At 31.6% G+C, this 15702-nt stretch overlaps 2 protein-coding genes across 3 annotated transcripts; one reads left to right on the top strand and one right to left on the bottom strand.

Moving 5' to 3' along the window:
• The first annotated feature begins 1922 nt into the window (after nt 1-1922).
• Nucleotides 1923-14316, top strand: LOC111419373 (PHAF1 protein CG7083). Its single transcript, XM_023052160.2, has 7 exons — nt 1923-2129; nt 2265-2347; nt 2422-2549; nt 7803-7984; nt 8099-8299; nt 8359-8570; nt 8628-14316. Exons 1-7 carry the CDS (start codon nt 2066-2068, stop codon nt 8979-8981), a joined length of 1224 nt encoding a protein of 407 aa, XP_022907928.1. The 5' UTR covers nt 1923-2065; the 3' UTR covers nt 8982-14316.
• Nucleotides 14317-14411: 95 nt separating this feature from the next.
• On the bottom strand, nt 14412-15492 carry LOC111419372 (dystrobrevin binding protein dysbindin). 2 transcript variants are annotated; one of them, XM_023052158.2, is made up of 4 exons: nt 15314-15492; nt 14858-15232; nt 14641-14802; nt 14412-14581 (listed from the first exon to the last, which is right to left on the bottom strand). In XM_023052158.2, exons 2-4 carry the CDS (start codon nt 15054-15056, stop codon nt 14478-14480), a joined length of 465 nt encoding a protein of 154 aa, XP_022907926.1. In that variant the 5' UTR covers nt 15057-15232; nt 15314-15492; the 3' UTR covers nt 14412-14477. The 2 variants fall into 2 exon arrangements, with proteins under 2 accessions (XP_022907926.1, XP_022907925.2); XM_023052157.2 differs by having other exon boundaries at nt 14858-15492.
• Between the last annotated feature and the right edge of the window lie 210 nt (nt 15493-15702).

Raw genomic sequence — 15702 nt, 5'->3', positions numbered from 1 at the left:
TTCACTTAAGATGCAATGTACTAAAATATATTTCCATAGAAACTAGGGCGTACCTACTACTTTGTCCCACATAAAATGCAACAAGTCAATATAATTTGACACTACAGTAAAACTTCGATATAACGGATTAACACGGGGAGCGCAATGTCCGCCGTAGCTCAATAAAAATATACAACAATCTAGTGCTGAATAATAAATTATACTAGACTAACACTAGCACTAAAACTAACATCTGAAGACGCACAGCTAAACTCGAATGTTTCTGGTTGTAGGTTCTAGGTCTAGTGTTAGTTTTAGTTTTGCACTATCGCTAGAGCTAACACAAGACTTAGAACTGGAATCATTCGGGTATAGCCGTCTTGCGATACGTGCAGCTAACTCCGAATGTTTCTGGTTTAGGTCCAGTGTTAGTTCTACTTTTCGTTCAATAAAAATATACCACAATCTAACGCTAAATAACAACTAAAACTAGAACTAACACTAGACCTAGGACTAGAAACATTCGGGTTTAGTCGCACGTCTCTCACGAATCTGTTGTGATTTAGATTAGATCAAGATATTATGATAAACTTGTTTATTTTTTTAGTGCACTTTGTACTCTTTTTAAATTTTATCATCATCAAGCAGCCCTCTGCGTCCATTGTTGGACATAGGCTTCCCCTATTCTGTTTTCTTCGTTTCTATTCTGTGTTGTCTGAATCTTTCTCTGGGTCTTTCTCTACTTCGTCTATCCGTTCAAGCAACCGTTTTGTCCACTGCTTATTCTTCATTCGCGCAACATGACCCGCCCAGTTCCACTTGAGCTTTGCCACAATGTTGACCACATAATTTACGCCAGCTCTCCTTCGTAGGTCTTCTTTTCTAATTTTGATGTTAGAGCTGGGAATAAGATTTATCATAAATTTTGATTTCTCCACGTTGATACTTAGCTCGACTCTTGCAGACCCCTCCTGTAAGTCGTTCAGCTACAGTTGCATCTCTCCAAGGCTATCCGAAAACATTAATGACTTAGGTATTTGTCATTAATGTTTATGCCTTTTTGGATCCAATCCAGTTGTTTAAATGCATTCTTCAGGACTGCGATGAACAATTTGGGGACATTGTATCGGTTTGTCTTACCCCACGCCCAATTCTTGCAGCTGTTATAAATAAGTTTGGTGTATTGATAATCGACTCTGCATTTTTGAAGTACTTGCAAAACTGCCATCAACTCAATTTAAATTAAATTTTATAAATACCTCTAAATACCCATCTTGGGTAAATACCTCCGGGTATATATCCAGGGAATTTTCGAAAATAAATACCCGGGTATTTAACAACACTGTGCGTAACGCATTAACCAACACCATACACTACACAATTTTCACAAAACAGCGCTTGTTACGCAATTTGTTTGCAGGTGTATGGGGCCTATTAACCTACAACTAGAAACATTTAGGTTTAGCTAAACCCAAAACTTTCTCGATCTAGGTCTAGTGTTAGTTTTAATGACAATGCAAGTGTTAATTTTAGTTTTAGTTCAATAATAGATATAAAAATTAAAAAAATAAAAATGCTTATACATTTTTTAAGTTATTTAATATTTTTTAACGTGTACAAAATCAATGAAATGTATAATTTTTCTATTTTTAAACAATTACTAATTAATAATAAATCTCTAACACGAGTTTTGCGTGACGACACCGACAAAAAAAATAAACACTAACAAAAGGCAAATAGAATCACTTTCCGTTTAAATTAATACCATAGTAAAAAAATAATCAAGTAGATTAACAATAAACTCGTTCCTCCGCCGTTTCAAAACGATAAAATGCGTCTTTGTTTTGACTTGTGAACCCCTCTTCATAGAATTTTCGACCGAAAATCGAACGTAGTAAGAGCTAAAATTGTATATCAAACCCAATCAGCTGTTTTTGAAGTGACAGTTCGAGTTTTTAAGATGGCGTCTGACTGAATTTAGACAAAGAACAGGGTGTCGAAATAAATTGTTTTTTTCGTTGTAAAAGGTAAAGTGATTCTCCTCAACGAAAGTTTCAATCGACACTTGGAAGACGTGCGATTAATAATGTTGGACTTGGAAATTGTACCGGAACGATCTTTAGGCTGTGATCACTGGGAGTTCGTTTTAGGTATGATCTAAAAAGACTTAATTTTACTTAATTTTTAAAAGGGTTACGTTTATTTTAAGTGCGTCGTTTTATATTTATTTTTTACCAACCTGTTAAAGAATTTTGATTTTTATGTAAAATTTTTTTTTACTTTAGGAATGCATTTTTCGCAAGCTGTTGCGATCATTCAATCCCAAGTGGGGATTATCAAAGGTGTTCAAGTACTTTATAATGATAATGTAAGTTTCTTTTGTAAATTTATTCAAATTTTAAATATTTTTAAGAGAAATTTATTAATTTTTTTTCATTGCAGAATCCTTTAGACGTAGATCTTATTATTAATTTACCTCAGGATGGCATTAGATTATTTTTTGACCCTGTCGGTCAAAGACTTAAAATTATAGAAATATGTAATATGAAATTAGTTAAACTTAAGTATTGGTAAGTTTCTTAGTATAGTTTATTTTCTAACATTTTCTTTTATAATTTGAAAATAGAAATGCGGTTTTCACTAAAATTTACTAAATTTTATGGTGACTTTTTTCACGAAAAATCAAACAAAAATATTTAAAAAAAATATATAAAATGCTCTTTCAAATAATGTAAATATTTGAAAACCCCCTCCCTTATTAGGACAGATATGAGAGATAGTGATTTCAAAGTAGCATGGTCTGAAACCAGTTATAATAGACATGTTTACAGTGAAAACATTTATCTTGTATTTTGTAGTCATGTGAGATACAGTAATGTAAATATGCTATAGGCTTCCAGATAACAATAAAAACCATCCTCCTAATGAAGACAAATAGAAAAACTTTCAATGACAACTTGCTTGCTATATGCTATACTAAGATTAAAATTTTTAACTGGCCTTTCCAATATAAATAAAATAATAAAAATAAAATAAACCTAAACATAAACCAAACTAATAACAAAATAAAAATTCAAAGCAATTTGTCACTTTTCTACATCACTACATGTAATCGATTAGTATTAAGGAAAGAGCAGTTCCCTTTCTTTTTCTGGACTTATTTTGACTTATCTTTTTCTTCTTTCTAAAATAATTATTCCAGCTTTAGAGAATAGCCTCTCACAGGGAACTGAAGTGCCTTGTACGCAAAATTTGTTTTGCACTATTTGTGTAAGGCAGTGTTTTTCAACCTGTGGGTCGCGACCCCCTTTGGGGTCGCGAAGCCCCTGTAGAGGGGTCGCGAGAATTCACGATCAGTAAAAAAATCAATAAATTTCAAGGAGGTAGATTAAAAAAAGTTAACAAAATGATACTTGTTATGTTGTTGCACAAGTACGAGGTAGAAAATGGAATCAAACACTTCAAAGCCTCGGTTGTTAATTCCTGGTATTCTGTTTTTCTTTTTAATCAAAAGGTATCCAAATTTTCAGACTTGAATTTCAAGTGTAACATCCCATCGGCAGATAATTCCAGCAGATTCTCTTTAAGCTTAGTTGCTAAATTTGCCTCATTTATAGCTGCATTTAAAAACGGATTTAAGATCCATCTTTGCCCAGTGTTAATCGATATCTCTTGCACTGAGAAGTAATGACACAACTCTTTCTTCAAATTATCTAACACCATTTTCATACCAGATATATCTCGACTTTATCAGATTTATCTCGCTTCCGACTTCTTCAATGAAAGACTGTGTCGACGAAAATGAATCAAAGTTGTTTTGATTTATATGTGACTTGGCTTGTTGTAAATATACTAATAGTTCAGCGCGAAGTTCCATAACTCTGGTCAGTACTTTGCCTTTTGATAACCACCTAACCTCTGTGTGGTAAAGCAAATTGCGGTGTAGCGCCCCCATATCTTCACAAATGATTCCAAACAATCGAGTCTGCAACGCTTTTCCTTTGATAGAATTTACAATCTTAATAATAATATTTAGAACTTGACTGTATTCTTGTGGCAAGGTTTTGGCTGCAAGAGCTTGGCGATGGAGAAAGCAGTGCATCCAACAAGCGTTTGGCATTTGTTCTTTCAGTCTAGCAATAAATCCACTCTTCGCACCAGTCATGGCTTTTGCTCCGTCACTACAAATAGCAATGCATTTTTGTGCCCAATCGATATTCATATCTTGCGTAGCTTCAACGAACATGTCATGCAAGAACTGACCTGTAGCATTTTTGGGAAGTGTCTTGCAAAATAGTATTTCTTCCATTAATATTTCATTGGATTCAAAACGCACAAAAGCTACAAACTGCGCACAACCTGCAATATCCGTTGATTCATCAAATTGTAAGGACACAAAAGAACTTTTCTTTATTTTTTCTATGACTTGATCACGATCGTAAGTCGCCATATTGCTTATCCTGCGTTGAATGGTATTGTCAGAGAGAGGTATACTTTTGAGCTTTTCGACCTCTTGTTTGCCAAACATAATCTCTGCTATATCTAAAGCCGCTGGTAAAATCAAATTTTCGGCAATACTGTGAGGTTTTCCTGCTTTAGCCACACGAAAAGCTACTCGATAACTAGCGAGCAACGCTTTCTCATTTAGGTTGAACATTTGTCCTATAGCAGTTTTTTGATGTTCAAGAGCTTTTAGTTTTCGCTCAAAAAATTCCACGGGTTTATTTTTTTCATTAGGATGTTTTGTGTTTAGGTAGCGTACCAACTTCGATGGTTTCATGCTTTGTCTTGACAAAATTTCAAAGTAAATTACGCACTGCGGTTTATTCTCAATCACAGTGAACCCAAATTTCAAATAATTGTCGTCATAAATTACGACAATTATTAAATTTAATTGTCGTAAATTTTTGTATGGATTAAATATTTTTAACATACATGAAAAAAAGGGTCGGGGGTTCGCGAAATATTTTTTGTTACTAGGGGGGTCGTGTCATGAAAAAGGTTGAAAAACACTGGTGTAAGGTATAGGAAATTATATGTTCACGCCACCATTTGAGTGAATTTCATGTCTTGGCAATAAATCTTCTTCCAGATATCTTTCTATTTCGATTATAGCCCTGGAATTAGAAGGGTGGCTTTTATGTGTCATCGTCTTCGAGTCATTTCCGTTGACTCTACAGTATTTTTGATTTTACAGCGGCAATTAGTGCTTTTTTGGCATTTTGCGCATTGTTGGTTAACAAATCAATCAATTTGAATCGTGGATCTAGAAATGTCGAAACAGCTAATGTATTGCACATTTTTATATTATCAAATCGACTAATCAGCTGAGATTTTATTCTTGTGATTATTTCTTGTATGATAGCATCGTTAATAATTTTTTTTGAAAGTTTTTCGCAAATATTAACAAGTTCATTCGCTAAAGGGATTATGAAAGAACCTTTTTTTCGAGTACTTTTAGAATCTCGCATAATTTCTGGCACATTCTGAACTTAACACAGAAATATCTGCATCCAATATTGCTATGGTACTTCTAATGGCATTTCCTAATTCGACAAACCAGCTCAACATATAATAAGTCGAATTTCAGCGGGTAGAAACATCTTGCAACAATTTCCATGGCGTTTTTCCGGAATTTTCTTGATAATTTTTCATTTGCAATAGTGCTCCTTTTAAAGTGGGAGACGATCCTTGTTATTTTTGATATCAGGAATTGAAATATGAGATGTTTCCAAACAAATTTGCAATACTAAATTTATTGAGTTAGCAAAACATCCAAAATGGTTCAATTTTAGTTTAGCTGTAATAGCATTTTTAATATTCGATACATTGTCAGAAACAACTATAATAGTATAACTTTATCTGCTACATTCCAATCTGAAATTATGTTTCGTGTGAACGAATAATAGTATATTATTATATGAGCATATAATGAGTGAATAATATCTCATTATATGCGAGTAGAATACTGTACTTTGTCCACGACTATTGAAATTGATTCCATAAATTTGTTTTTTAAATAAATTTTTGAATAAAGATTAAACGTCAATGTGACACAAATTCAATGTTACAACTGTAACCAACTTCACAACAATTTGTCAAAATTAGATGTCAGTTTTATAAAACGTCGTTTTCTTTACGAAAATTAATTAATTTATGCTTAAATCATACGAAAAAAGGAATTTGTTTAGGTTTTTTTAATGTCAAACATTTAGAAACTCCTAAAAAACTACCCCAGAAATTATTAAACCATTATTCATGCTGTCTGTGGATTATGCAGTGGGTAATTAGGAAATCAGAATTAGCTACTTCCTGAATTCTTTTCGTAACATCACAATGTTTGCCAATCATACTAGCCGCCCCATCAGTACATACACCAACACAGTTTTTCCATTCTAAAGAGTGTTTAATAATATAAGCATTGAGTGCGTTAAAAATTTCAGAACTTGTTGTGTATGAAACCAATTCGATACAACACAGTAATTCTTCTTTTATTTCTTTAAAGACAAAATCAACGTATCTAACGTAACAAATTAATATGGCCTTTTTAGCAATGTCGCACGACTCATCAATTTGAATTGCAAAAAAAATTGATTCCTTTATCTTATGAATTAATTGAGACTCCACATTCTCTGATATTTTTTCAATTCTTCTTCTTATGGTATCATTAGATAAGGGAATTGTTTTAATTTTGTCAGCAGCGGAGGGTCCAAACATTTCTGAACAAACGTCTATTAAAACTGGTTTTATTAAATTTTCTCCAGTGGTAAATGATTTTTTGGTTTTAGCAATCCGAAGAGCAACTAGGTATGAGCATTTCAGTAGTGACTTATTTTGAACAAAGTTTTGCTTAAATGCCTTTGTTTGTAATCCTAATTCTTGTTTCCTTCGTTCAAAATATTCACATGGTTTATTTTCCAACTCGGAATGTTTAGATTTCAAATGTCGTAACATTTTTGATGGTTTCATAGCATCATTTACAAAGACTTCATGACAAATGATACACATCGGACGTACATCTTCGTCCGTAGATTTGGGCCAAAGAATAAAACCATATTTTAAATATTCTTGATTGTAGTGTCTGATAAAAGGTTTTCTCTTCTTTTCTGGTGGACAACCAAGTTCTGTTTCGGTGACTTTTTCTTGAGATGCTGAACTAGTATTTAAAAAATTTAACAGCGTTCCTCGTTTACGGTTCATGTTATTAACCACTTAACCTCAAAGTACGAGCAGAAGAGTCAAAGAAATAAGTGCTAAAAAATGTGTTTTTGCTAGCGCCTGTATAAATTATAAAAATTATTAATAAACTTACTTGTATTCAAATAAATGCCATCACACCCTGATTACACGACTCCGATACTTAAACAAATTACAACCATAAGCACATCTTTTACCATACATGTTCGAACATTCCCGAACAATCCTGAACATCGCATTATAGTTTTGTTCGTTGAGCCGATCGTAGACGGTTTAATGTTGTGCTAATTGTAAATTATGTAAAATAAAATGATATTATTTTTTGAATAATAATAATATCTTAAAAAAAATTTTTAATTTGGGCGGATAAAAATTGTCCACGAACCGGTTAAATTTCTCTGCGGACCGACGGTTGAGAATTCCTGCTCTAGACTTTATCATATCCTATATTTATATTTCAATGCTTACTCCATTAAATTCCTTTTAAAAATCCAACTGAAAATCTTTTTTATTTATACAACACGACCCATATTTTGATATGACTGTTTCTTTGTTTATTATTATTTGTAATTAATTTTAATAAAATTTACTTTTTAACAAGTAACTGATAATATAATTTTTTTTAGTGGTAATGCTTTTAATTCTCCGGAAGTGTTACCGTCGATCGAACAGATTGAGCATTCATTCGGAGCGACTCATCCAGGCCTTTACGACTCGGAAAAGCAGATCTTCGTGTTAAATTTTCGAGGGCTCGCATTTTACTTCTCTGTCGAGTCGAAGTTCCAAACCGGTAGCACTCACAATATAGGTACTAAAAAATATTTATTCAAAGAAAATCATTCGTCGGATGTTTCGCGTTGCATCCGTCTTCTTTTATAGGAATATCACCTTTCAGTTTTCATACGAACGAATTAATTTACAGAGTTTCCCGATTCCTTACACTTTCAGCCGGGAAACTCACCGTTGGTCACCCGAATGGTCATTTATAGCGGTTCCACCGTCGAACAGGCTACTTCACCCGAACTACCTCTGTCTTGTTACAATGGACACTTGTATTTAGGAAAAGCGGAAGTTTTACGTGACGATTGTTCTACTAGGGGAATTAAATTAACTTTATTAACAAGTAAGAATATAGAATTAATAAAATTAAAATTTTTTGATTATTACTAAATTTTTATTTAGCTGGAAATGCTAGAAGAATCGACGCAACAAAAGTACAGTTTGAGAAAGATGTTCTTTTGGGCCACACCGCCCAAGATGTAGCTTCTGCTTTGGGAGCTCCTTCTAAAGTCTTTTTTAAAAGTGAAGATAAAATGCGTATTCACACTCCTAATGCCCATCGCAGGATCTCTACTAAAAGCGATTATTTCTTTAATTATTTCACTTTAGGAATGGTAATTTTTATTTTTAATAATAATTAACTATTATTTTAATTTTAATATTATTTTTAGGACGTCCTTTTCGATGCTAGAAGCAACATGGCTAAAAAAATCGTCCTTCACACAAACTACCCAGGTCATTACAACTTCAATATGTATCAACGTTGCGAATTTTATATGAAATTGGGTACAGCTGAGATAACAGCGTACGCTCGTTGGGATGATTTGCGAAAACAATTAACTCCCAGTGAACGTCCGGTGGTGTTGAACAGAGCTAGTTCAACGAATACAACGAACCCGTTTGGCAGCACATTCTGTTACGGGTATCAAGATATAATTTTTGAGGTTATGCCGAATAATTACATTGCATCTTTGACGCTTTACGGAGACGGAAGACCGATTAGTAATGAGACGGAGTCGGCGTGACAACGGCTCTCCGCCACTTACCTTATACTAGCGAACAGGTACTGGCAACCGTAAAGAAAGTTAAGAAAATACAAAAAAAATATTTATAAGGAAAAAAAGTGTGATTGGATGTACTGAGATGTTTGGACTGAAACTAAGAAAAAAGAAATTCAAGAAAAAAATATTGGAAGGTTGGGAATTGGATAAAATAGGGTTTTTAAAGAGCTTTAACAAGTTACAAGAAGGTACGCTTTTATGCTTTGAGGTATGTATTGATTTATTTCGTAATTATTGGAGGATTTTATATGGATTAAGATCAAAAATAAATGTTTAAATGAAAGAAATGAGTGTACAAAAAAAAAATGATTATGTTTACGAGGGCGTGAGTCTTCTATTTAACCTCTATAACTACTTTAAAAATTGTTTTTGTGTTATTTCCGTATTCTTCACAATGTGTTTTTTTTTGGGAATGTTTATTTAATTAAATGAAAAGTATTCCCAAATTTAGTCGATTTAGAATTATTCAACCCTCTATAATCTTCTTCAAATTAATTATTTCATTTATAATAAATTAAACGTCTCTTTAAAATTAACTCAAAATTTTAAAACTAAGTATTTGTTTATAAATTTAAATTATAAGTACGAAGGCTTTTACCAGTGTTGATTTGAACTAATATTAGCATTATCACTAGAACTAATAGGCCCCATCATACACCTGTAAACAAATTGCGCAACAATCGCTATTTTGCGAAAATTGTGTAAAATTAGTTGCGCAACGTGATTCGTACGCAATGTTTCTAGTTCTACTTTTCGTTCAATAAAAATATACAACACAGTGCTACCTAGCGCTGTCACTAAAACTAACACAAGACCTAGAACTAGAAACATTCAGGTTTAGCCGTCTTAAGCGACGCATGGTTCTGGTTCTAGGTGTAGTGCTAGTTTTACTTTTCGTTCAATGAAAATATACCATAATTTAACGCTGAATAACAATTAAAACTAGAATTAATACTAAACCTAGAAATATTCGGGTTTAGTCATGCGTTTTTTTGGACGATTAAATTCGAATATTTCTAGTTCTAAGTCACGGTGTATAAAGGAGAGGTGGATAAACGACTGTTAGTGGTGGGGGTAAAAGGCCTAGTAGAGGTTTGGTTCGAATAAAATACCACTAATTTATTCAACCAATTTTTATTTTTTAACAAGGGTAATAAAATATATAAATAGGTGAAACAAAATAAAATCTAATGAATGTCAATTTAGTAAACTATTTATATTTTTAGCAATTTCGATTCCTTTTTTTTATTAGCTAAAGGTTTCGTATTTTGAGCGTCTTCTTGTATCACAAATTGTTTCATTCTATGGAGAATATAATAATGTATTGCAAAACTAATAATTTCATATTTATGATCGGTACAAGGAAAAGAAAAATTGTAGTTTGTGATCATATCGTCTACTATGTCGGCGTTAATACTACATGATTTTTTATTTATATAATATGTAAAAAAATTCTCGATTTCATTTATTAAATGAAACATGCGGATATTTGGATGTGTTAGAAAACCCCTTTATATTAGTTAATGTTGCTTCCTTCGTTTTAATAACTTAAAACAAATAAATTCAGTCATATGATAAATGACGCAATCCAAAATATCGCTGTTAGCGAAATCACCAACGGGAATATCAGAAATATTCCAAGAAGATGTTTCTACGAGGCCGCCTAATTTATTTTTTAGATGTGTTTTCTTCTTTCGGATATATTGGTGGTTTTAGAAAATATTTCCGTGTATTCTCTAAATTCAAATTTAATCGTATCTGGCTTGTCAGGCTGGTTTTCATATTCTATTGAACAATTTCCAAATTTAGGTGGTTTAACTAATTTATACACTGACAACATTCTGTAAAGTTGTAAAAATGTTGCTAAGGTAGGGTGGTCATTACATCCTCCAGCTTGGCGTATGTTTCCAAAAAATCGCTATAAACGTTTTATGTGAAAATTAAAGTTGTATTGGATTAACACCTACCTCTAATGGATCATGATTCATTTTTGCAGTCAATACATATTTAAAATCACATTTTTCTAACAAGTATCTTGTTAGATCTAGTGTGGAGTGTAATGAAACACGTAAACCTTCTGCCGTAGATTTAGTTAAAAATTGGCTTTTATTTATTTGTCCATTTATTACACGACATGACATGATCGTTTATACCGAATTTTTTGTCAGAACGTGGTATAGCTTTAGCCCATTGAGGCAGCAAGTGTGTATTTTTACACATAAAGAGGCTAAATTTACAACGCAGAAACTATGTCCAGAAGTACAATTTGGTACACAACATTTATTAACCATTTTTATTTATAAAATATTTAATTATGCGGTACAACAGTCGAAAAAAAACAACTTGTCGTAGCGTGTCCGCTTGCCGACTAGGCCTTTTACCCCCACTATTCTATGCCACTTATGCGTTGCCGGTCGAGCCATATAGAACACATACGCCACGCCAGTCGATACACCACCTCTCTTTTATACACCCTGTTCTAAGTCTAGTGTTAGTTTTAATGATACTGTTAATTCTAGCTTTACATGTTATTCAGCTGTTGTATATTTTTATTAAATTATCACTAGACCTAGAACTAGAAACATATACAACAATTTGGGTGAAATATGCAACAACTTAGTTGTAGTGGTAGTGCTAGTGTTAGTTCAAATATTAATGCAAATTAAAATTATTTTTCCATTTGCAATAAACTATTATAACAAAACAAATTTTATTGGTACGAAATAGATTAATTTTATCTATAAAGATTAAGACTATAGAGAGGTATGAAGTAGTATCTCCCAACTGTTAATTGTATTCTGTAATAGAAAGAGCTTAATTGTAATAATTAATCGGCGGAACGATTCAGGAGCGTAACGGAACAAAAGAAGCCGATAAAAAGATACAAATAAATATTTAAATAATTTAAAATAAATGGGAGAAAATTATTGTATTATCAAACCCCAGTGTTGTTTTTGCCCTAATAAAATAATAATAAAATCTCTTTAAGAAGTGAAAAATATCTCTATTTCTCTCTGAATCACTCTTTCATAATTATTATTAACAATAGGACATCAACCAATTGATGTTAGTATTTTAATTTTTAAACTGTTGATGATGGTCTAGCAATAGTGCTGTGTGTGAAAATAAGTTTTGTTTTTTTATTATATATAATAGGATTTGTGATATTTACTTTTTTCCCCCTCTCAAAAAAGGTATTCATCAATAGGAAACCGGAAAAAAAAAGAAATAAGGAATAAAAAGTGTTAAAAAAAAACTCATATTGGCAGAAAAACGAAAAAACATAAATATAAAGGGTATTTTTACATAATTTAGTAATTAAATTATCACCTAATTAAGTTATTATTAAGGAATGAATTTGTGAATAAAAGGCATTATTAAAAAATTGATGAAATTGAATGAAATCGACGAGACACGTACTAAACAAAAAACGTATTCATATATAACATGTAGCGAATAAATTATTATATTTTATCATAATATGGTATGATGATTATGATTAGTAAGACACGTTTTTAGTATTACGATTATTATTATTATAAAAATTTAAAAAAAATAACTGCCACGCTTAAAAATTAAAAAGGAAATTGACAAAAATAGGGTATTTCCCGTTAATTTGAATTATTTGTCGAATAAATAAATTCTTTTATTTTTGTTTTGTACAAATGCATCCGTAATACGAGTATTTATTTAATATTGTTTTAGCCAGTAAATTTTGATATTTACAAAATATTGATCTCTTTTTTTATTGTATAAATCATGGTATTGATTAATAAAAATGTTTCTAATGTATTATATTATTATATTAATCTAATTTCTCATTCAATAGGTTTTAGTTTAGAAAGCTGTAATCAGAATAAAAAATATTAACACAAACGAAATATGTATGATAGATACATTTTCGTAGTGCTTTGCTATACTAGAGAGTTGATCTAGTATTTATATGGAATTGCCAAGTAGTGAAACAACGACATAATTGGTTGCTTAGATATTTATGGACTACGAAAATAATTGGAAATAACTGGTTGCCTAGAATATGTATCCTCTTTAAAGTTGAAATCCAGCGATTAACATTAAAATAATTTTGATTATCTTTACAAATGAATGAAATTTTGAACGTGACTAAGAAAGCGTTGTTCTTCTTCTTCTTTGCTTATTCCCACTTTATGTGGGGTCTACTCTCCTAATATTTCTGCACCACGACATTCTCTCCGCGATTGTCCGTTCAAAAAGTTATTTTCATTCCTCTTCTACCTCTTTTTTTTTCTCCAGATGGTTCGGCGCTTTTCTTACAACATGATGTTCGTCTCTGCGTATAGCTGTACCATCTCAGGCAACTCTCCGTAAGTTTCTCAGTTACAGGGGCCACCTTAAAGCTGTTGCGAGCATATTCGTTGCGGATCTCGTCTAGCCTTGTCACTCCTCTTGACCATCGTAATAACTTCATTTCGGTCGTATGAAGTTTAATCTCTACCATCTAAAATTTAACCTAATATAGCATAGCGGGTCTTACCGCCATCCTATACATTTTTCCCTTTGTGCCAATAGGCATAGTCGGATCGCATAGCCCTCCAGTTAAGGATCGCCATTTCCGCCGACTTTATGCTGCACGTCAGCTTCTACATCCGCATTATTAGAGATACTTGAATTGTGCGACTTTCGGGAACGGTGTTTCATCAGGGCCTTCTTGGCTGACCCTTGATGATAAACTTCTAACTCAAAATTATTGAACAATAAATAATGTTAATGTGCATAAGTTAATTGTTACAGTTAAAAGAAACCCAAACGTACATTTATTTATAAGTAAGTGTAATATCGTAATATTTTGCCAAATTGATTATTTTTAGTTGACTAAAAATATTTTGTAAATATCAAAAATTACTAGTATCGCCTTTTGAAATATGTACACCATGCCTTACCCGTTTGACTCATAGACATCTAATGTTTATGTTTTGAAAACAAAAGGAAAAAGCCGAATATAAAATACATACCTTGAGATTTTTTGTTATTGTTTAATTTTTTGGAAAATCTGTGTAAAATTAAGATTTACGCAGTTAAACTGCCAAAATTGTGTCGTCTTTGAGTGTGAAGTAAAGCTGCTTAGTCGACCCATTAAAAATATGTTATAAAAAATACTTGATGGTAAAACCGGCAACGTCTTTTATATGAAGAAAAAAAAATCATTAAAACCACGCTGTACATAAAATAATAAAAATATTAAACGTTTAATTAAATCGTATTATTTCGAGATCTCGTTCAAAGTTGTAAATATTTTATATCATTAAATGATTAATTACCATTGTAAATTTTTATTTAGGTTTTTTAAGTTTATTTTGTATTGTGATCATTTCATAATTAAAAAAAAAACAGTAATAATACAAAATTACAACAATATTCATTTAACAGTAAAAACTTTTGGTGTTTTAATTTATTTCCTAATAATATACAAAAATATATTTTTTATTTTTGATTTTTATCATCCAAAAATTGATCCAACGCCTCTTTATCCACTTCCAATTGTATATCTTCTAAGGCACTTGCTTGATTATTAGTTACTTCTATTTCTGTAAAAGATCAAAATTAAAAAGAATAGGTAATTAAAAAATTTTCAATAAAATCTTACTAGGAATTGTTCCAAGACTTTTATAGGTTTCCAAATCTCTTTTGAATGCCTCTTGAAAAACCTGTTGCCTTTCTTTTAAAAGCTGTCTTTGTTTCAACTCGTGCTCAATAACATTTTGGGCATGTTTAGATGCTAAATTAGATCTTGCATTTTCTAAGTTAACTGGAAAATATTTCGAAATAAAGTGTTTAGAAGTATACTTAAATAAAATACATACCTAATTTCTTTTCTTTATACAAAGCCAATTGGTGTCTATGATCAATTTTCTTGTGTTCCAATTCAACTTTGTCAATTAGATCATCTAAAGACATCAAACTTTTCTCAGCCCTATCAAAATCATTGTACAACCCATCAATTTGAATTAAACAATGATCAATTTGGAGCTTTAAACTTCCTGTTGCAGATAAGAAACTCATTGTTTTCTGTAAATTCTCGTGGTCCTTTAATACTTTAGAATAAACCCTTTCAATTTCATCAGCTACATGATTAGCAGCTGATGCATTTTCTTCACTCTGTTTATGTATCTCAGCCCATTCCTGTTGATAGTGAGATAATATCTCAGCTCCGATATTTGGATTAACGTTGTATAGGTCTGTAGGAGTGGTTTCTTCATTTAGGATTTGCTTGCCCGCATGCAATAAGCCTTTTAGGGTATTAAACATGATTTACTAACCTCAAATATTGTTTACTATGACATGATAAGATTTTTTAATTTTGGTGTTTTTGTGGTTGTGTACTATAGTTGGGTTGCTATCTGTACTGATAACGGATGGTCGACAATGTGACTCATTTTATTTATCGTATAGTGTGTTTACGTCAGCATATGTTGTTTATTAAGCGACTTGACAGGTATCAGCTGATTAAAGGAACCTTTAGCGTGGGTGTAAAAAGAGTTGACGAATCATTGAAACATTAATTTTATTATTTATTTTCTCGTATTTTTTAAATTTGTATAAAGTTAAAACAAATTAATGATATATTGTATACATACTTGGAGAAGAATATATGTAGAATTTATATATTTCAATGATATTGATGCCAAGCTGAATTTTCTAAATAATA

The sequence above is a fragment of the Onthophagus taurus genome, chromosome 7, assembly GCF_036711975.1.
Source record: "Onthophagus taurus isolate NC chromosome 7, IU_Otau_3.0, whole genome shotgun sequence".
In the NCBI taxonomy this organism is placed as follows: domain Eukaryota; kingdom Metazoa; phylum Arthropoda; class Insecta; order Coleoptera; family Scarabaeidae; genus Onthophagus; species Onthophagus taurus.
The sequence above is the reverse complement of the archived record's forward strand: the minus strand, read 5'-3'. Positions and strand labels throughout refer to the sequence as shown.